Source organism: Lepisosteus oculatus, chromosome 10 (assembly GCF_040954835.1).
Source record: "Lepisosteus oculatus isolate fLepOcu1 chromosome 10, fLepOcu1.hap2, whole genome shotgun sequence".
NCBI classification, from domain to species: Eukaryota; Metazoa; Chordata; class Actinopteri; order Semionotiformes; family Lepisosteidae; genus Lepisosteus; species Lepisosteus oculatus.
In genome coordinates this window covers 32,879,605-32,901,430 of record NC_090705.1, presented here as the reverse complement: position 1 = coordinate 32,901,430, position 21,826 = coordinate 32,879,605, and the positions used below count along the sequence as shown (strand labels likewise).

Sequence of the window (21,826 nt, the reverse complement as noted above, 5' to 3'; positions counted from 1 at the left end):
TGCACGCTGCAGTGGAGTACACTGGAAACGCCAGAAGTCAGATCTAATTGTGGCTAATGTCTGCTGGTTTCCCAGAATTACACCCAGTATTCTTCTGCAATTTGATACGAAGGATTTGAGAATTTCCGAACACCTGTTCCATGTCAATATACTTGTATGATTCTCTCGAGCTGTTTGTATACACAAGTCGTAAGAGGCAGGGCGCAGACGAGAGGCTGACTCATTGTGCTGGCGTGCTTGCTGGTAGCTTATTGACCTTAAGATGTTGTTCAAGTCAGGCTCCCAGCACCTCCAAACGTTTCAAAAGCATGACTTGGCAGCTCGTTCCAGACTCCCACCACCCTTTGTGTAAAATGACCATTCAGTTCCAGGTGCCATATACTGTTGCTTCTAACTTCCTCTTCTCTGTTGTGCTTTCATGGTCTTTTTTTGTTGCTATAAATATGTGGGGCTTTTTGCCGAGTATAAATGAATTCACTGGGTTTTGATTACTTCTATTAAATTCTCTAGTAATCTCCTCTGTTCAAAACTTAATAGCTTCACTTCCCTTAAACCATCTATACATAACCTGGAATTACTTTGGTTGCTTGCACATCTTTTAATTCTTTCTAGGGCAACAATGTCCTTCTTCTACTACAACAGCCAGAACTGTACACAATATACCGAGCGAGTTGAAACTAATGAACCGAATAACCTTATCACTGTTTCCCTTGACTTAACCTCTTAATTCTTCAATTTTAACCATAAACCCAGACGTTTTGTTGTCTTTTTTTCCATTTTCAAGTCTGTCTGAATGAGGACAATGATGAGTCAAACTCCTAGCTCCAAAACAACATTCGTAGGGTACTTTCTTTAGCACCGAACCTGCTAGCTGATATTTATAGAGTCTAATTTATTAGCTGCATGTGTTACTTTGCACTTATCTCCATTCAACACTTTGCCAGGTGTTTGCCAAGTCATGGATACTGTCTATGATTTTTTCCAATTGTTTGCCTTTCCTCCTGTTTCATAACTGCAAAATTCACACTTTCAATAGCTATGCAGAATCAAGTTAATTGATATAAATTGGGAAGAACAGTGTTTCTAATACAATCTCTCTGGCACCTACTAATTTGAACACTACACACAGTTATACTCTCTTTTCTTAGGAATTAACCAATTTTGGGTCCATTTCTGTATAGTATCTTTCTTATATCTTACATCTGTTGAATCAATCTTTAACATGGAACTTCATGAAAAACCTTACGGAAATCTGAATATTCCACTTCAAAATCTGTCAGCATCCAAAACTGCTGTTTCTTTCTCAAAACAGTCTGGTAAGTTAAACAGAAACCCATGCTTTCTATCCCTAACGAAAGAATTCCCACATAACACTTTATTCACTCTTATTCTTCCAGAATCCATTCACTAAACAAACACAACTGCACCACATTATTACATGAATAAAAAGTACTAAACAAAACTGAAACAGTACAACAATAAAACCCCTTTTTGTTTAACAGTCTATATATTAAACAAACTGGAGTACTGCATAAAATTAATAGTTCATCATTAAGTACAATACTGTTATGTGTTGCACCACAAATATGCTCTTAAAACAGCATAATACCTTAATGCGTGACAGCATTTAAGCTCTTAGCAAAATAACAGGCATATGTTTATTTGTTGATCATATTTTGTAGTGCATATAATCTGCTAACAGATCTTGGTCTATGAATGGTAACAAAACTAAAAAGCTGCACCATGTATTTCAATCAGAAAATGGACATCTATTTTTTATACAAGTTAAATACAGACGTATTTGTTTTAATTGTTAGGAGAAATGTCTTTAAACTCTGTAGTGAACTGATACACTACGGAAAACCAATATTGGGCTATCAGCAATTACATGCAAAGCTTCACAATACTGATTTCAATGAGCTGTTTTTCGGTCTCAATTTATAGAATTTTTAGAGAACAGACATCTAGTTTTTGAGTTTTATAATCATGCACGCTTTACAGATAACCATAGTAAAATGATCCAAAAATTCCGATTAATAAAGTGATTTAAGATATACACAGAATATACACCCCAGGATTTGCTCAGAAACTGCTGAATTGTTCAAAAGAATGAGACCTAGAATTACTAGTGACTACAAAAATGTAAACTTCCTACATTATTTAGGAAAGAAAGCAATAAAGACATCCCTGTTACACGCTTTAAGATATATAGTTGTCATCTGTAGTCACAAAACTAATCTGCGTGTTTTTAAGAGCTGAGAAGAAACTGGAACTTATGTAAAAAAAAATATTTTCAGGTGATGTCATTTGCCTGCAGGGGAGTCACTGGGGACCCAGATGAACCCATTCTTGTTTCGATACTGGGCTCAAGATTTCACATTGAGGCCTAAATGTGGAGTCCTTTTACATCTCCTAAGAAGCAATCACTTCTAGAGCCTTTCCCTCTACCCCTGGGGGCAACATCAGGCAAGGGGTAAATTACAGAATAAACATGTCACTGATTTCTTTTCAAGCAGCTTCTCCCTCTGTCACGGGAGTGGCGTTTCAGAAGTCCAGAAAGCGGAGACCACAGTTTAAGAAACAGCCTGCAGTAACAACATGATCACGGAGAGACCCTCTAGTTCCCACGGCAACGGGGCAATGTTGACTGGAGAAATTGAAAACACATGTGCAGTGTGGAAAACTGCACTGCTCAGATGAACAAGTAAAGGTTTATTCCCATGCTGAAAAGAGAAGAAAGGAAACGCAACATTTCGGCTGTGGAGCCTTCTTCCGAGCTTCCGAGCCTTCTTCCTTCTTTGGAAGCAGGCTCCACAGCCAAAACGTTGCGTTTCCTTTCTTCTCTTTTCAGCATGGGAATAAACCTTTACTTGTTCCTTTGCAGCCTACGCATGCTGACGCAGCTACTTCCTTGCACTGCTCAGATGTTTGGTGGAAAACAGGGAAGAACAATAACCTTTAGCAAAAACGACACTGGGCCACAAATCATGGCAATGTGACATAAAGAGAAAAGCCTATCAGAGCCAGTTAGAATGCAAGCTTAACACTGAAATCATTTTCTTCTGCCTTCATGGCAGGTTTTACAGCATACGTTCAATAAATAAGGCTCTTTTATTTGACCTTACCATGCCAAAATGCATAAAGGTAAATCTTTAGCAGCCTGTTCAACAACTTACAAAATGCTAATAAAAAACATTGGTGGTAAAAAGAGAAAACACAGAGGAGGGCCAAAGCACCTGGGACCATTAAAAGAATAAACATGCTGAGGCATGCTCTTAACCAGATTTTTATAGTAGAATGAGGGGAAAATACACCTTGCTTCTCCTACAACATCTGCATTAGTTCACTGAATAACAACTAAAGGAAATGACGATCCTTCTATCGGTATAATCTTGTTACATTATTGGTAAATACACCACTCCCAATTGACACGTTTGTACAGATTAAATGATTTCTGCAGTTGTTGTTAGTATTAAAGCAAACGCTATTATTGCACATGTGGGCTGTATGGTATACTGTACAGGACTTTGGCAAATAACGTACTGCATCATGAAAAACCCAAAATCTAGGCAAGATGCCTTTTTGTGGCAAAAACCATGTGTCTTTCAAACAGCTAAAATATTGTGCTTACAATTAAAAATCAAGCCAACAGAAATATTGCATTGTACTCACCATCACAGTAATTCCATCCTTTTCTAATGGGGCTTTATCATAGGTGACTTCACAGACTCTAACAACTGTGGTTGCACCATACTTCTTCAGATCCTAGACAAAAGCATTTGCGATTAATACATTTATATTTTACAGCAATAAAATCACTCTGGAAGTAAATTAAACTTTTTCGACCATCAAGTAAGAAAAAACTTAATAGCAGCTTGAACTTGACAGGCAAATCTGTAATTCATAATGAAACAGACTCTGAAATAATTTAATGTGCTTGTCTCGCCAAAGGTATGCATCAAGTACAGAGCTTTGACATTACAAGTCATGCCAATTTCACCACTAAACAAGACAGATAGGTTATTAGTGGTCATTCATTTTTAGGGAAAACAGTACTGACTCTACAGCATGGAACAGTTACTCTACTTCTGTGAAGGAAATCGAAGGTATCCTTTTTGATGTCTGTAACAATTTTTGTCACTGTTAAAGGATAACAGTGCAAAGCTTCTTCTTGATGATGAATGAAGCAGAAAATACAGCAAAAAATGTAATAAAAATATATTTCAGTGCTGTTGTTGATGGAGCTATTAATGTCTCTGCCAAATATATCTAGTATCACATGAGAAAGGAAAAGCTGAAGGCAGTACTCAGTTTTTGCATATATTTATTTTTGTCTCATCTGCCAATAGAACCTTGTTCAAAAACTCTCCTGGTTCATCTTTGTTGCTTTCAAACACATCCTGGAGCACGGCCGAGTTAATGTCAAGGTCTGAGCATGCAGATGGAACGTATGTAAAACGAAAATACATTGTTGATGACATCTGTTGACATTTTCTGCTTCGAATACTATAGCAGAACTTTTAGAAGCACTTGGTTCAAGCTCTGCTTTTCAAACAAACAAAATTGCGAATGGGAGGGGGTTTTCCCCACCTTCCACTAGTTAAACCTCAAAAGAAATTGTATTGATCTGACAGCTAAATCAAATTTAACAACTCATTACGTTACTTTTAAAGGGGAACTGCAACACTATTTTTTATACTTTAGGGTCAGGAGGAATCAGCATTGATGTGTGCATTTTAAACCACAATGAAAGTAAAATGTATACAGTAACAAAATAGATAAAATTTCCAGGTACACGCAGAGCCATGTTCTGCGATTCAGAAAGAGGCAACAAAACTTCCAGTGACGTGAAGAGGCCTTATTACATTGTAAACAAGTACATCCGTTTTAATCCAATAGAAGTATTGCTCTCGACTTTGAGACAGTTTTGCCAAAAAACAACTTCTAGTTAACTCTGCACGCAGATCACATTGGGACATTTCTGCGGTTGAAAGAACTGAGATTTAATAACCGGTCTGAGAAATTGGGACGGCAGTTTCCCTTTAAGTCATATGAATAATGTGAAGCGAATGAGCAGCTAGTAGTTCTGTGCTCTGTGTCAGACAAAAGGCTGCATGTCCTCACCTCAATGAAAGTGTTGAGAGTAGAGTTGGTGGGGTTGTGTGTGATGAGGAACCTCATGTTCTTGTAGCAGACTTCCACAGGCGCAGGCCGATTCATGCGAGCCATGATGAAGTCACAGTGCCCAGCAACGAGTCCAATAAAGGAGACTTCTGCCTCTGCTTCACTTGAAGAGAGGGGACGTTTGCCGTAAAGGAGCTCAAGGAAAGTGCAGTGTGCCCACTAAGCCAGTTCCCAAAGTGATTTTTGTTTCTCCTTCCTTCTTTTCTTTTGAAGAAAAAAAAAAACTAAAGAATGCACAAGATCTTGCTTCTGGTAGACCTGGGTGCCCTTGAAATTCGGCCCAGTCTTCCACGTTATGGATGGGGATGGTTATGGGGAGGGGGGGTGGGGGTAGGGGAAAGGGGGGTGTTTTCAGTTCTTTTACGCTAACAAACTTGCTAACACGTTACCCCATTTGGATTTCGGAGGAGCCTCAGCTGAAAAGACCTTGCCCCGCAATGGAGATTATGAGGAGAAACAGTTTTCCGTTTTCACATCCAACTTCTCAGAAAAGTTCTTCCTCAGCGAAAGGCATCCTCGGCTTATTCAGACGGAGTGATGTTGTGCGTGGCAGTAGTCACCACTGCCCCTCAAGAACTCCATCAAACTCCCACCGGTCACAGTGCAGGAAGTCTAAGGACAACAAACACAAAAAAAAGGTGAAAAAACAGATCAATCGTTTAATAACAGCTGAACAAAAAGCTCATTATCACTTAGTCACTTGGGTAAAGGGGTGTGAGCAGTGGTGAAGAAGAAATATTTGCCTGCTGTGAAATTAAAGCAGTATTGTTTCTTTCAAATCCTGGAAAGCTGGCACAAATGAGCATGGAACTAAGCTATTTTTCCACCTGGGGCTACACAGGGTTGTCTATCCAGGTCTATCTATCCATAATGCAGTGAACAAAAGAAGACAAATTTCTCTGAACACAGTGTGAGGGCAATGAGTCACATTGCTTTCCAAAGCCCTGCATGACTTCAAGTTATTAACAACACAGTACAACTTCTTTTTTATTAGGAGTAATTTAATTCATCTCTGAAGCAACAATGGAATAAAAATATCTGGAAACAGGACTGAGCGATTTGGATTAGCAACAAGCCGTAACCCCACCGCCACGCACCGCTCCCAGCTCTTGAGCAACAGATGATTAAATCCCCCTGCCCAAAGCTTCATTTAAGGTCAGAGCCATTTGTGATCCAATGAAGTAAAAAAAGAAAAACATGAGCTCCTCTGTTTCTTTCGCTCACTTCCATTGTCTGTTGAGCCAAGTAAAAGACCTTAACAAGGCGTCATCTTACTTACCTTGTCAAAAGAGGTATAGTAATGTATTCTTTCATATTAACAAAAATTTGATGGAATGCTCTGTGTACAGTGTGCGTCTTTGCACCCTTTAAACACTGGGTGCCATTTCTGATCTTTTCAGCTATATGCCAGGGACTTGTGCAGTATATTTATATTTGTAATGTGCAATACAACTTTTTGTGTACTGTTCTGGTTTGTTCTTTCTATATTCTGGACTGTGAGCAACTCTTCCTAGCCCACTTCTCACTGACTGTACTGATTGTAGTGTATGTATTGTATTATTGTATCATTTCATTACACTGTGCTATGCTGACTGTGCTAAGCTGCTGTTGCACTGCAATTTCACCCATGGGGTCAATAAAGTATCTATACTTTTTTAACAAGAGCAGGCACTGCAAGTATAGTCTTCATACAGTCTTTGATATTGAAGGGTGGAGTATTCCCATTGAGAGAGCCTTATTACGCTGAACTCTTGCCAGTTGCCTTCTGTAAGCCAGTGGAGCATAGCGGTCAGGAGTGTGGTTCACGTGTCGTAAGCAATCATCGCAATGAACAACTCCCACTTCGCTGAGAGACGAAAAGTCCTTCATTCATGCGAGATTCTTGCAAGAACGAGACTCACAACTACACAGGCACCTTCATCAAAGCCATCGTTGGCTACAATGGAAAATGCTACATACACTAAATCAGGTTAGAACCTGTAATTAAGAGCATAAATCCAGGTCACAGATACGATACACTGCTTAACTCCAAAGCTGTGACTTTGAGGGGAATTAAACTGCATGAAAACTACCAACATCTGTTAAGTTCTGAGTGTTACGTAGTAGTACAGCACTGCCTGCTTAGGAAAGTTGAGGTCTTTCTTCACATTCTTACTCAAAACTTTAGAAAAAAAAAAAGATTTTCATGGGTAACTTGCTCAAAAGCACCAGATGGTTTGGCTGACAGGAAAATGAAGGCACAATTTGAAGGCACAATTTATTGGTACGCACTTTTTAAAGCTTGTTACTGCTTGTGTCTGCTGCAGATTCCCTGCCCGTCTCTTTAAAATTAACTAAAAAAAGAACAAAATTAATTTTAGGCTGAGGATTTAAAAAGAATATATTGTCCAAAAAGACCTTTCAAATCATGCTGCCCCTGCAGGGATTGTAATTTTCAATGTTGATTATATTGAGGTCTTTTAAACTAGTGGTCTTAGCCAGCACAACAACAGATTTGATCATTTGTTGTGCAAGGTTTTCAACAGTTATAATGGTTCATTTAATTTGAGCGTTTTGTTAATCAAGGTTATTTTGTAGCAAAAAAGTTAAATTAATGAATTAAGAATTAATGAAACCCATTGAATGATGTTAACACATATGTAATCAAGCATCAATTTCATTGATTTCCCTACGGGATTAATAAAGTATTATCTATCTATGTGTCTATTCATTATAGCAAGATGTATTAATCAAACTGAGGTTAATAAACTGAGCTAAATTAAAAAAGTAATAGTTTACAGAAAGACAATTCTTCAATACTGCACTAACTGTGAAACTTATTCTATAATACACCTTCTATAAGGTGAGGTAACAGGTTTAGATTCAGATTCATATTTACATCCTTTGCTATGAGAATTATTCCATTTTCTAAGGACCTGCAGGAGGCAAAATCCCAATTGCACAAATCAAATCCAGGCTCCTTCCAAAACTGAGTACCTTTCAAACCAATTCTGGCGATATCAACCGAAAGATTCACGTTTCAAAATGGTAAAAGGAAACATGCAAAATCATCAGAGCGCACAAATAGAAACTGCATACACTGAGCACATTGTACTGAAACAGTAGGACAAGTCCTGTGTAGGACAAATGACATCTGCCCATGAATTGTCTTCATTCAGATCTTTGTAGCTCCAGACTGGAAATCTAGAACCTCTGCCTGCAGAGATAGTACTACTATACTAGGGATATCTAGAGATAGATAATACTTTAATAACGCAGACATGATCTAAAGAAGGATGGTTTGTATTTCAGGGTTTTATTTTGAGTGGGTTGTTTCAAGGTTCGATTCCTTCCTTCCCAAGATAAGAACTTACTTTTGCTGCTCTTACCTTTGTGTCATGTTGCTTTCTGCTCAGGATAAAGTCCGTGTCTCTGAGGGGAATAACGCGCAGCAAGCTGCCACTACTGCTGACACTAATAACTGTCTCTGCTCTAAACCAGCTGAAGCTGCCTTCGCATGCCATATGACACTGACAGCACTCAACTGCTAATGTCAGAAACAAATGCACACTTAATGCTCTTACACAGGAGCTGAGAGTCTGCTCCCACCCCCAGAAAAGATATCCAATGATTAAACAGGTACACTGCAAACAATCTGATGTCCATTTCTGGACCTTTCCTTCAAACACTCTACGACTAAAAAGAAGTATGTTTTGTTTTGCACCATACAATACTTCAGTGCCTGCTGGTAATCCACGAGAAGAGTTTATTTCAGGCTCCTGACAAAGCCATATGTAAGTGGTAGCACACTATTGTATGCAGATGAGAAGAATACTCAAGAGTTATCAATTCTTTCAATTAGCTTGCCTTCTAAATGCACTTTGCTTTGAGGTAATAAAAAAAAAAACTCCACTTGCTATAAAGGTTTATTTAATATGAAGGGTATTATTTACAGTACTGATATGTTAGTCTACTGGTTCCCAAAACGAATTGCTTTCAAAACATTTGGAAACGTTTATATAAAGCCACTGAATTTATCCTTGTTATTGCAATTTCCTTTCAATCCGATTTGAGTAATTTCATGCTATCTGTAAATTAAAAGAAACTCACATTGGTGGCAAATCTTTCAGATGTTTCACTAGTATAATATCAGCTTTTTTCCATATGTTCAGCAAAGTACTAAAGAATAATGGACGAAACCCAATATTGTTTTGGATGTAAGTAACACTATTTCAGTTCTGTTTTCAGCACGAAATATTTTCTGAACAAAGCAAACATATGTGGCTGTTTGTTAAAACTCTCTGATTACAGAATTAGGTCAGCTGAGAAGGTTTTTGTGTGTTGAATGTAGTACAATGCAGAACAAAAGCCTGGACAAATCTCCAAAAGATAGACACAACCTTTAGCAAGGTAGATATAAATACAGGTCTTACTTTGGATCACCTTATGTCTTCTGACATGAGCCATAGGTTTACAGTAATCAAACTGCTGCATGATATGTTCATAGTAAGCAGTACAAGCAGGATTAACATCAAGCAACAAATTTATGAGGCACAGAATAATCACGGATAATGTTATGCACTTCCATTCCCAGAGCTTGTACACAAAAGCACATGGTTGAGTATTCTTCTGAATTAGATTCCTAGGAACCTTGCAGTCAGCAGGAACAACTGAACAGGGAATGATAAGCCACTTTAAAATGTACAGTACATGCTGCTCATATAGTCCCATGGAGTTTATTTAAGTATATATTTTGCAGTCGAGGAAGCTCTGATCTTTTGAGCAAAAAATTCCATATACCAATACATATATAATGCATACATAATTATATATTTATGTATAACTGAATTCAAATTTTTTATTCTACGCTTGCTCGCCTACAGAATTGTATAACTTTTTTGATTGACAACCATTGCATGCAAACATCTCCGCCACAAAGCAGATCACATGGAGGAGTTAATAAAATTACACTAACTGAATTCAAGAGAAAATTCATAGGAACTAGGTTATGCAAGAGAAAAGTGAAATTTAGCTTGGTCACTGGGGTTAACAACCCTACTCTTACCAAGAGTGCCATGAGGCATTTCACTGTCAAGTGGTTTCATTCAGTAGGCAGCACTCCCTAGACCTACCCAGTCACCATACTAGGACACTGGTTTGGACATTTTGGCCCAGAGGGAAGAGTCACCACCTACTGGTGGAAAACAACACCAGCAGTAATCTGTCTTTTTCATAAAGGTCTCTCATCCCATTAATGATCAAGCCCAGCCTTGCTCAGTTTCTGCATCTGACAACACCAGACTAAGATAAGATAAGATCACTTTATGGGCCATATACAATTTCTTGTATTAGGAATTTGTCTCTTCGCATACCTTCGCTTGCTCTCCATGAGAGACACAGACAGGGAGAGAAGCTTGGAGTCAGAGCACAGGGTCAGCCATTTATACAGCACCCCTTGAGTAATTGGTAATAAGGGCCTTGCTCAGGGGCCAATGGAGTAGGATTCCTCTGCCGGCCACGGGATACGAACCGGCAATCTTCCAGCCACAGGCGCAGATCCTTAGCCACAGAGCCACCGCACCGCCCCAAAACTGGCATAAACTGACTAAAGAGTGGCATCGCTACTGTTGTGCTTGAGTTTTGGAAAAACTCTTCAACTTTATATCAAAATCTCCAATTTACATGAACATACTTTTAAAGCTAAAAACTCCATCTCCATCTGGAGTCTGAAAATTTGTCTCATCAGCTTCTGGCCAGAGAAATTGTACAGTATATGTGATTCAAATACTATAGTGCTGATGTTGATTCACGACTTCATCTATTGAAAATATCAAACGTTTACACAATGCACAGTTCTCAAATTGAGGGCTAACAGCATTGCCGGCGATTAAAAGCGGTCCCCCTTCTTAAAGGAAGCATGAAGAACTCAGTGCCCTAATAAAAAAGACTCAAGGACAAACACTGTCAAGGGATCCTTTTCCCTCCAGTATTTCTCTTGTTATGCTTTAACAGCCTGAACACGAACTAGGACCACCAGACAGATCCGAATTTGTAAAACTGCAGTAGGTGAGCAACAAATGCCAGTGAAAATCACAGAAAATGAATTCTGCAAACACGAATAAGGTTGCGCTTTTACTAAATGCTACCTGTACATAAGATGAAAGCCCAAGACAGTCATTAAAACTTCATGCCTGATTTGGCAATGTGGTTGCAGAAGAAAGTACTAAAGATTCTGAGGGCGCCCATGAGAGGCTATGAAAAAAAAAAAACAGATTTGAGGCAGAGAGAGCCGATATCAAGTTGCTAGGATCCCAATCCAGAGAGCCCAGCGAGTGATTATTATTGTTATGCAATCCTGTAGCTGGAATGCTCCGAACACACTGCGTGCAATACTATAACTGTGTCTGCTGCGACACCTAAGCTTAGTGCTATAGTATTAAGTCTTTAAACACTGGGCTGCTTTTGCTCATCATGCCTTCATCCTATTACACAATTCTTGAATTGAAGACTGTTCAATAAACATGAAACAAATGCTGGAAAGACAACTATGCTGAGACATAAACCTAAGGAAGAATACACAATCTCAAAGTCAGTTTACTGAGAACACACTTGATTGTATTTCTACACTTTATTGGTCCTTGAAACAGAAATGTTAACGTGCCTCTAGATTAGACAGCAAGGATCATCCTTGTTCCACCTCAACTTCCATGTCTGCTTGACGTCACGTTTTAAAAGGACTCTTGCAAAGAATTTTAGAAAAGTTCTCGTAAGGACTATGCTGAACCCGTTCAAAAAATGTGAATTTATTTAGAACTGTTTTGACTCTGTTAAGTCTAACTGTAGGTAGGCACTGGATAATTTAACCAGTCAATCAGAAAAGCACAATTCTAATGGGGATCAGCCTGACAAGTGACCCTAAAAACCATATGGTTATTATGGTTGTGTCTAGGGTTCATGTTACTTATTCATTTGAGATACTTATCTTATTTGATTAACCACTCGACAGTGGAGCATGAGGACTGTCATTTTCACTACCTTAATTATAAGTGACTTACTAATTATGTTATCAATGAGTTACATGATAGGTCTTACAGCCAATCTGCATTCTATATTAGGACCATCACTGCCTTGCCCAGTCATTCTCAGCGATGTTCCTTCTGTTAACCACATCCCTCCTGGAGCTTTCAAACCAATCTATCAAAAGCAATGCAATCTGCTTCTCCTGTCACCCTGCCATCTTCTGCCAAAACACACACATCCTTCAGATAAATCTGTTTGTACTCATTCCAGCCGTCCAATGTCAGAATTCCGTGCTGTGACATACTTGCTCTAGTGGACAGAGAGCCTTTCTTTCCATCTACAATTTCCCTGTTTTTTTTTTAAATGAAGATCTCCCACACCCAACGCACATTCTTGTGAATTCTTAAACCTTTGAATTAATTTCCCAGCTCTCACCCGCTGCTTGTAAACCATATTCCTTCCTCTGCTGGAGACCTGCATTTCTTGCATGTTACACTCATGCTCTATCTTCATTCTGGCCTGCCATGTGTTTTTATTCCTGTCAAACAGAGTCAACATTTAAATAGAAGCCCTTGGGTTCAGACTTAAGGCATATATTATACACTTGTAAAGACTATATTATTTTTTTTACTTACAATAATTAAAATTGACCCAATTAAACCAGTCAACCTAGCTAAGTCCTTGTATGTCCCTCTAATATGTAGGTAATGAGGTTGACCCCTTTAGAGTCTACGTAAGTGTAATGGCAGCAAAACCCGGAGGACATATGTTGCTCTTAAAGGAAACACTAAGTTCAAGTGCAGGAGCTGATGTTGCTCAGCTAGCTAATCATAAGCTGATCACCTTGGAAAACACCTTAGAGCTCATCAAGGCTCGACTAATTCAACACCACCACTTGAAAAACCTTCATCAGCTAGGACAGGCAAAACTGGGGAAGCCAATGGCTGGACCATAAGGCTCGAACCTGCACTATAAACAAACACCTTGCCTCAGGGACACCTCACGGACTCCTTCTGTAGTTTTGCTTTTGCCCCATGTCTGTGGTGGAAACAAAGTATTAAAATTTGACAAAAAGAGGTGAAGAGAAATGAAGTTAGCGAGTGCTGAAGCAAAATTACAGAACGAGATAACCGAGAAAACGCTGGACTTTTAATGTGCTAAACTTTTACTTTCCATGGAAAGACATCCAAATGTGAAAAGGCATTTTAAACACATACCACCTCTGAATCCTGTCAATGAAGGTTACTTCTTGGATTACCAAGAAAACATACAGTTTAAGGGCTGCTCTATCCCAAGGCACATTTTTCTTCAAAAGCAAATTAAGGGTTAATTAGATATTTTCTTTTGTTTATACAGGTGTACCCGTATGTGTCAACTTTTGAGGTCTGGTCTGGACAGCTCCAACTGGATTGCTTTGACATCGTACTCTGAAGCACTTAACTTGAGAGTAAATCCTGAGCTGCAACATTTCACTGGCACCTGCTTTCTAAATTTAACCATGCCATCTGCTATATTATAAATTTAGCATGGCTTAAATTAAAAGAGACAGAAAGTTTTAGATAACCAGGGGAGATGGTATCTTGGTGGAGTAGTTGTTATGAAACTGGAGTACACCAAGTACCAAGACACTGAAAAAAGGTACATAATCATAGTACTACCAAAGGCAAAAAAAAAACCCACCTTTCTGTCAAAGGAAAGCAAGCACTTCTGAAGATTAAAAAAAAACAACTCTGTAATTACCAGCGAGCCAAGTTTTGGTTCGCCAAGAAAAAGATCTGCAGTTCACGACAGAACAACTGTCAGAGCTCAAGAAAAACAATTATCAGTGAAGTCACCACCAACCTCACAAGAGTACAGGGGTGAAGATATTATATCCAGAGTTCACAGAAGACTGCAGAATTCCAAAGGCTGCACTGCAAGGTACAATCTCCACACATCCACAGAAAGGTGAAATCAGAACAGCAAATCCAGATTAGAAATAGATCGGAAATACAAAGATGAGTAGTTCTCATCTTTGTATTTTTGGGAGACCTTGAAAACAACATTTTATGAATAAATGAGACCTAGGTTAACTTACCAAACTGAAGGAAAAGTTGTGGCGACAGAAAAAGAACTGCAGATGTTCCAAATCACATCACCTCATGTGAGAAGCCAAGCAGAGGTACAGTGATGTCCTCTGGCTCACTCATCTTTATTGATGGTGTAACTAGTGAAGACCAGCAGCCAAATGAATTCTGGGATTTACAGAAATATTGTGTCTATTTATATAAAAGAAAATGCTTCCTTATTGTTCTGAGAAACAGAAGAAAAAAAGTGAAACATGGGTCAAACAAATAAGGCATTCGGGCAGAAGAAATCAACTTAGACCAATCAAGGGTCTGAGAGACTATATGATTTAAAATGTCAGCTTTTAAAGATGTCACATGTAATGACCTAGATTCTAGTTTTAGTTACCTAACTAGTCAAGTTCTCAGATGGTACAAAAATAGGAGGCTTCTAAAATACTGGAAAGGTTCCAAAGAAAATTCAAAAAGATAGATAAGAGTTCAAGGCTGGACTAACACCCGGCAGATGACATTTAATACAGACAAGCACAGAGTGTTCATGCAGGTAGCAAAACCAAACTATAAATATAAAATGGGTAATGCTAAGCTTGAAGAAGAAATTAAAGAAGCAAATGTTTATGTTGACGAGTACATTAATCTCTTGTAATACACGCTTAATTTTTTCCCTGAAAACGGCTTGTAAGGAGAAAACTCATGTAACAGAAATTGAATTCCCATTGCTTCCTTGCTATAATCTCCGATTGGCTGCAAAACTCAAAAATCTTCCCTCAAACATCAAAGTATCACCTTGATACAGCACAAAATAGTACCTTAAGTATGAAAACAATTGCATTCCTGGTTAATTATTCAAGTAACATGCTTAAAGTCACATCAGCTGATGCTTAACAATAGGTCCTCCTCCTCATTTTAAGTAGATACATTGTAATAGTAATTTGCAAATCCATAATCATTAGGGCTCATCTGATAACTGTATAAATCACCATGTTATAAAATGGATATTACTGCTCTGGAATCAGACCAGATAAGAACAACTACTGGGAACAAGAACTAAGTTTAACAGCATGTTGCACAAACTGACAGTCTTAAAAAACTGAACTGTTTTAGCCCTGAACAGAGAACACTACACAGAGACTTGTATGAAACATGTATCACAGGATACAAGACAAAACGTAAGTGTGTTTAACACTGAAAGCTGGACACATTCTTTACACTAAGGGCTCTGGAGGTCTGGAAAAAACTACCTCTACACTTGTTGAATTTGACATTCTGATTTCCTTCAAGAAATGGCTGGGCGAGATCCTTTTTCTATTAAAAACCAAAATAGCTAGATGGCCAGAATGGCTTCCTCTCACTTGTAACCATTCTTATGTTCTTACACCATCTCAAGGAAAAGAGTGCAGCTTTCAAGATTTGTCACACAATATTTTGATTCTTGCATGATAAATGCCCTGCTGGTGATGCCTAACATCATGATGAGCAGGAAAACAAAGAGCTTTGACTGCCTGTGTTGTAATCTGGCAAGAATTCTGGATATCTGACACCAGCTGAGGTAAGCCATCCCATAGGACATCAGTTCTCAGTCCCGGAGTATCCTGATGCCTGCTGGTTTTTGTTCCAACTTGGCCCTGAATGTTAACTGCTGCCACTAACTGAACTTTGTTGCTTGTTGAGATTTATTAATAGATTATGATGATCTTACATCCATCCTTTTTCTAACCCCTTTATCCAATACTGGATCGCTTGGGAGCCACAGCCTATATCAGGAAGCAATGGGCATAAGGAAGGGTATACCGTACCTTGGATGGGATGCCAGTCCATTGCAGAACATATACAGATACAGACATACACACACTCACACCAGGGCCAGTCTTCACAGAAGCCAATTAACCTAACAGTATGCCTTTGGGCTGTGAGATGAAACCCATGGAAACAGTGCAAGAACTTAAAGACTCCACACAGAGAGCGCCCCAGGTCCAGACTTGAACCCAGGACCCCAGTGCTGCGAGGCAGCAATGCTAACAGAAGGGGGAAGGTTTATCATGCTCAAACACCACCTAGGTACCGATGCCATCTTGAGGCCAAAGATGACTTTGGGGGGAAAAAACAATTCAATGCATGTTGGAAGAAAGTCCAAGAATCAAATCTCGCCTATACAGCAGATTTCGCCTATACAGCAACTCCTGCAAGGAGTTTGGAACAAAATACTGGAGCATCTTGGTCTATATGGAACATTTGTCTAATGTAGAATGCAGTGGGTAGCTTGGGAGCGCAGTGGTGAGCATTTCGGCCTCCCAGCACTGCAGCCTGGGGTTCAATTCTGGACCTGGGGTGCTGTCTGCATGGAATTTGGATGTTCTTACTATGTTCTCACCGTTTGTTTGCCAGGTGCTCCGGTTTCCTCCCGCAGTCCAAAGACGTACTGCGTGACTCTGTCTGAGTCTTGAGTGTCGTCAATGGACTGGTGTCAAGCAAGGGAATGATGGCAGTATATTCTACTGCTTCTACAGTAATCAACATGTTCTGGGAGTGCTGTCCAGATTAAGGGGGGACATAGATGGAGCAAAGGTACTACAAAACCTAAAACTGGGACAAAAATTCACCTTTCACCAGGACAATGTCCCAAAGCTCAAGGCCAAGTTAACCTGGAGTACCTTAAGTATAAGAAAGGGAATGTCCTTGAGTGACCCAGTGAAAGTCTTGACTTGAATCCTATTGAGAACTGGAGAACAGACCCCAAGATCTGCTGCCCATAAGCAATCCGCAAGCAACCTGAGAGAGCTTGAGCAAATCTGCCAAGAGGAATAGGCAAAACCTTTACCCAGCTGATGTGCAAAGATGGTATAGACTTACCTAAAGAGACTTGCACTAGACTTGCTTCAAAAGGTGCTTACACCAAATATTTCGCAAAATGTGCACACATCATTTCGTAATTTCACATACGGTAGATAGAGCACCGTAAGAAATTTACCAAAATGTTTGCACTGCAGTGTAATTTAACAACACTTAGTTTATTCATGTGATTTATTTTTCTTATTTGTGACTTTCACAATTCCACAGCAGATTTATTCATGTCTGAAAGCACACCCTTCTGCCATGGCTCAATGATTGAGAAACTAAAATCACCTCATTAGTAAGAGCTGACTGGGCACAGGTGACGAGGAGTTTGAACCTGTTGAATGTCAAACATAGTCGAAAGAAAGATCCAAGGAGTGCAGGTTTCTGATCAGCAAGTTGAGGAGAGACTGGCAGAAGGACTAACAGTATGTTTTGAAGTTTCTGAAAATTGTGTACTTTAACCAACATATTATTAAAACCAAGGACTGAGTGCAGAAAAATAAAGTCTGAACCAGCAAGTTCATTCGCAGGCACAGACGACTAAAGGCACAGCTGGAATAAAAATCAGAAGAGACAGGAGAACTACAGGATCAGAACTGAGGACCACAGCCATAGGATATTTCCAGCTGGCACTAAAAACATGGGTATGTCCGAAGTTGTTAGCTAGGTCTGAATCACATTTCAGGGCATGCATATGAGCCTATGTGATTGTAACATTAAAAAAAAAAATCTAAATAATTCAAGTGCAGGAGCAGCCCAATAAGACCTTTTTTTGTGAATAAGGCCTGCAAAGACAGCTGAAAATAATCTGTTATTCATGTGTGACTGCTTTTCACAACCGCCGCTTCTTGAAAGCTGCAGCAAGTTTGGCACAGAGCAATACGGAATAACTGCTGAAGCATTTCACTGAGAGAGGCCGGCCCACAGTGACCAACCGAGAAGAAGTGGTTGAGGATGTGTTTTGCGTTAAACTGTGCTCTGACTTCTCTCAGCCTTGTAAGGACACCTACTGGGACATGTGGGAATTTATTTCAAGTATCAAAGCCTGGTATGTGATCCTTATGTCACATCGTGGGTCAAATATCTCACAGTCTACCTGTTAACTTTCATATATTTGCCATGTAAGTGACAACGTAATAATCACTTTGGGTGTGTACAGCATGCATCAGCCTTTGAATAGACATGTCTCTAAAGGTCTGCAACATGTTTACCATAAGTGAACTACAGACGTGGTCTGTAACCATGAGAATTTGAATTTGCATCAAAATTTCAGCATTTTAATGTTGATGGAATAGTCTATTTTGGCTATTTTTTTAGCAAATTCTTACTTTATAAATACCCCCCCCCCCCCCATAATTATAAAATAATCATGCTTGAGCTGAGTCAGCCCATATAAAGGATGACTACAACGGTTTTGCAGATAGAAAATAATATGTTCTAAGACGCTACAGCATTACTTTAGATTTTTGTATTGTAAAATGAAAGCTTACAACAAATTAGGACGTTGTGCAACAGCCTGAACATTTACAGTAGAGTAGCTTTGCTCCAATAATAGCCATTTCTCCATCACATGTTGCACTGCTCAAATTCCCTAGAGATTGCTGTAAATCTATCAACACTTTTGCATGTTTACGTTTGCTTTCAGCACTCAATGTACAGCTGGTACCAATTAATCAAAACCATTCTGGGGTGAGGTCTCTAGAACACTGTATGCAGTAGAATGTCACTACCTATGGTGGTAAATATATTGATTGATGGCACAAGAGACCAATTTATCAAGTGCCTAAAAGCATCAGATTATAGCAGTGTTTAAGATCCTCCAACTCGGTTTGATTTAGCAACCTCTAAGGTATTTCTTAAACACCACTTACTGCACATGATGCGGTTGATGCAAAGCCAAACACGTTCTGATAGTGCTCTGGGGCTTTTGGTACAAGAAAAATTCATTTCTAAAAAAAAAAGATGAAAACCGATAAAGTATTGTGTTTGCCAACAGATTCCCGTCACAAAATGAATCATTTGTGAACAGTATTACTGATTTCAGTTTTCCAAAGGCCACATTTAATCAATTAAAATTAAAACAAAGTTTGAAGCTCACCTTCTAAAGCAGAGCGAAAGACAGCCGGCGTGTTCTGCCTACTGAATTTGGTTTTGTTCAGTCCTTTGACGTATTAAAACTAATGTTGCATGAAGTGAAAAAAAAAACAAGAAGGTGAAAATATGTTGTTACACATCACTAGTAGTACTTTAGATATTTATGAGTTGTGCTTAAATTTCTGTAGTGGAACATGTGTATTATGCATATCACAGAAAGGGCTGTTTAAACTCCCCCCTTATTAACTGTGAGAGCTTACAGGATGTTCTTGTCTAAAAAAAAAAAAAATCAATAGTTTTTTTTTTCCCCACACAAAGAAGTATGTCTTTTAACATTTGAAACAATGAAGAATGGCATTAATGTCACTTTATGCATTGGATTATATATTAATGAGATGAACTTGCAAAAAATGACTAAAATGATTTAAGTCATTTGATTGTTATGAAACCAGTCTTTGGAAAAGCTGTAGCTTCTTTTGACAGGAGAGATACTGTACATGTTTTTTTATAGGAATTTCTCATGATCTGTGATTAAAACAGATTTCATGCCGTCAATTATCACTTACAATGCATAACATCTTAAGTCTTGATAAGTTAACCACAAAACTTCCTTTCTTCTCCTTCATTTAACAATATTCCAATGATTCATTTCAGTGCCTATCACCAAACATGTGAAAAACATCTCCATGCACTGGAGAATAATGACCACTGTTCAGGACTGCAGCTTTAATTTCAGTACAAGCTAATGTACACAGGTTTCCATTCAAAGCATGATTGACATTAATGGTTTTATCACTGTGAAACAGCGGCTGGATTTGGAGTGTTAATACTGTGGGACGGCCATGAAACAGCACCCTAGCAGTTATACCCCAAAAAAGCACAATTAAAAAAAAAAACAATTATGGAAGATGCCATAACATCCTTATGTTGCGACAAGTTGAAAGATTGCAAATCGACTGTTTGGGCACCCTCCCTCGTGCTAGACCATTAGAGAAAATGGCCAGTACATTATGGACCCTACAAAGATTGGTAAGCTAAAAGCAGCAGGGTCAGTCCAGCCTCAGCCTGCCTCCATCCAAAACTACATCACACTACCTGGGTAAGGAGGATATTTTACAATTACCCCACTAGAAGAGAGAATCAGATTTAAAACGAGACATTCCGTCACCAAGGGAAAATAGGGAGAAATTTAGGGAGGCCAGACAGTGAAACACAAAGCACATTTAGCCAGGATTATCAAGGTTAGCCTTACACACCTCGCCATGGATTACTAATGACCTAACATTTTAACTGAAGGGCAGCAGCAGGGGTGACGCACAGCAACCCCTAAACAATAGAGTGTGAAGATCTACATTAGTAGGTATACGAATGAAGGAGCCCGAATTAGACTCATTTACATGTCAAAAGACTTAAACTAACACAACACTCAGGCAAAAGCTAGAAGGTGGCAATTATAATTTGCTAATCTACATAATGAGGATTTCATTAATAAAGGCAGCCAGAACTGAGGTCACTGGACTGATGCAGTGAGTCTTCTTATATTTGATTGTACAGACTGTGTGGTATTTAGATGTTTAGAAATAATTCTGTAAACAATGCCAGTTTGACCCAAGAAATTTGTAATAAATAATTTTGGATCCATTAAGACAATGCTATCAATTGGTCATTGCAGTATATTTGTATTTATTCAGTGGTATGTATAAAATTGATTTATCAAAACTAGTGTGAGGAGGCTTGGCCTACAAGGGACTTTTAAGTAACATCTTGAAGATAACACACCATACATATAATGACCCTAAATTTTGCACGGTCTTGCAGTTTCTTTTTCCACAGTTGACTGTAATCTAATTATCTACTGTACATATAAAAGTTTAATGAAGTATTTTCTTAGTACAAGATACTGGACTGAATAATAATGGAGATTATATGAAACAATAAAATGTATGTTTCAGTTACTGCAAACCAACAAGTAATTTGATTTCCAGGCATTTGGATTGGTTTATATTCAAAACCACCATATGTAACATAATAAAATGTTAATATTTGCATAGATTTGCATGTGGAGCTATGGTACAACTAAAGGCTTTCCACAATAGATGAAAAAAATCACTTTAACTTAAAAATAAGCATTGTATTGTATGTGAAAAGAAATTCAGCTTAAATTTTTTCAGTTTTCTGGTCATAGTCTCCTGTTTTCTGCCATATTCTAGGTCTAGAACTGCAAGTGTCAGTGAAGATTTCATCAGTAGATTATATAATATACAAATTTACTCCATGATAGTATATGTGTTCCTTTTTTGATATTTAACAAAAATCATTAGATTTTCTAAAGATGCTATTGACTACTAGAATTTCATTTTTTTTAAATCTATAAACCTTTTTAACAATATTTTTCAATTGTACCAGGAAGTGGGCTGAGCAAAGATTTTGCACTATGACAGCTGCTGTGTTCATTATTAAAGAAATCATACTTTGGACAGAGCTCCCAATTATAAAGAGAGGAGAAAAGCAATCATGGTCTAAGAAGCCTCTCGAACGTGGTCACAAACGTATTTGTTCAATAACAATACCCATGCAGTTCATTCACAATCTTAAATTTGCATTTCACTGGAGAGCATTATCACTTACGTATGATTACGACAGCACGG

The 21,826-nt window shown here is 38.5% G+C and overlaps 1 protein-coding gene across 5 annotated transcripts in view; it reads right to left on the bottom strand.

Annotated features, from left to right (window-relative positions):
- ptp4a3b (protein tyrosine phosphatase 4A3b) overlaps positions 1–21,826 on the bottom strand; it is a 54,954-nt gene that overhangs the window by 5,229 nt on the left and 27,899 nt on the right. For 2 of the 5 annotated variants that reach the window (XM_015357483.2, XM_015357485.2), the window contains exons 2-3: positions 5,125–5,796; positions 3,673–3,765 (exon numbers count right to left, since the gene is read on the bottom strand). In XM_015357483.2, the coding sequence (XP_015212969.1) occupies positions 3,673–3,765; positions 5,125–5,229 (198 nt within the window). In that variant the 5' untranslated portion in view covers positions 5,230–5,796. Of the gene's footprint in view, positions 1–3,672; positions 3,766–5,124; positions 5,797–8,537; positions 8,722–14,260; positions 14,362–21,826 lie in introns of those variants that run through there. The other 3 variants (XM_015357484.2, XM_015357486.2, XM_006635786.3) reach the window with 3 other exon arrangements.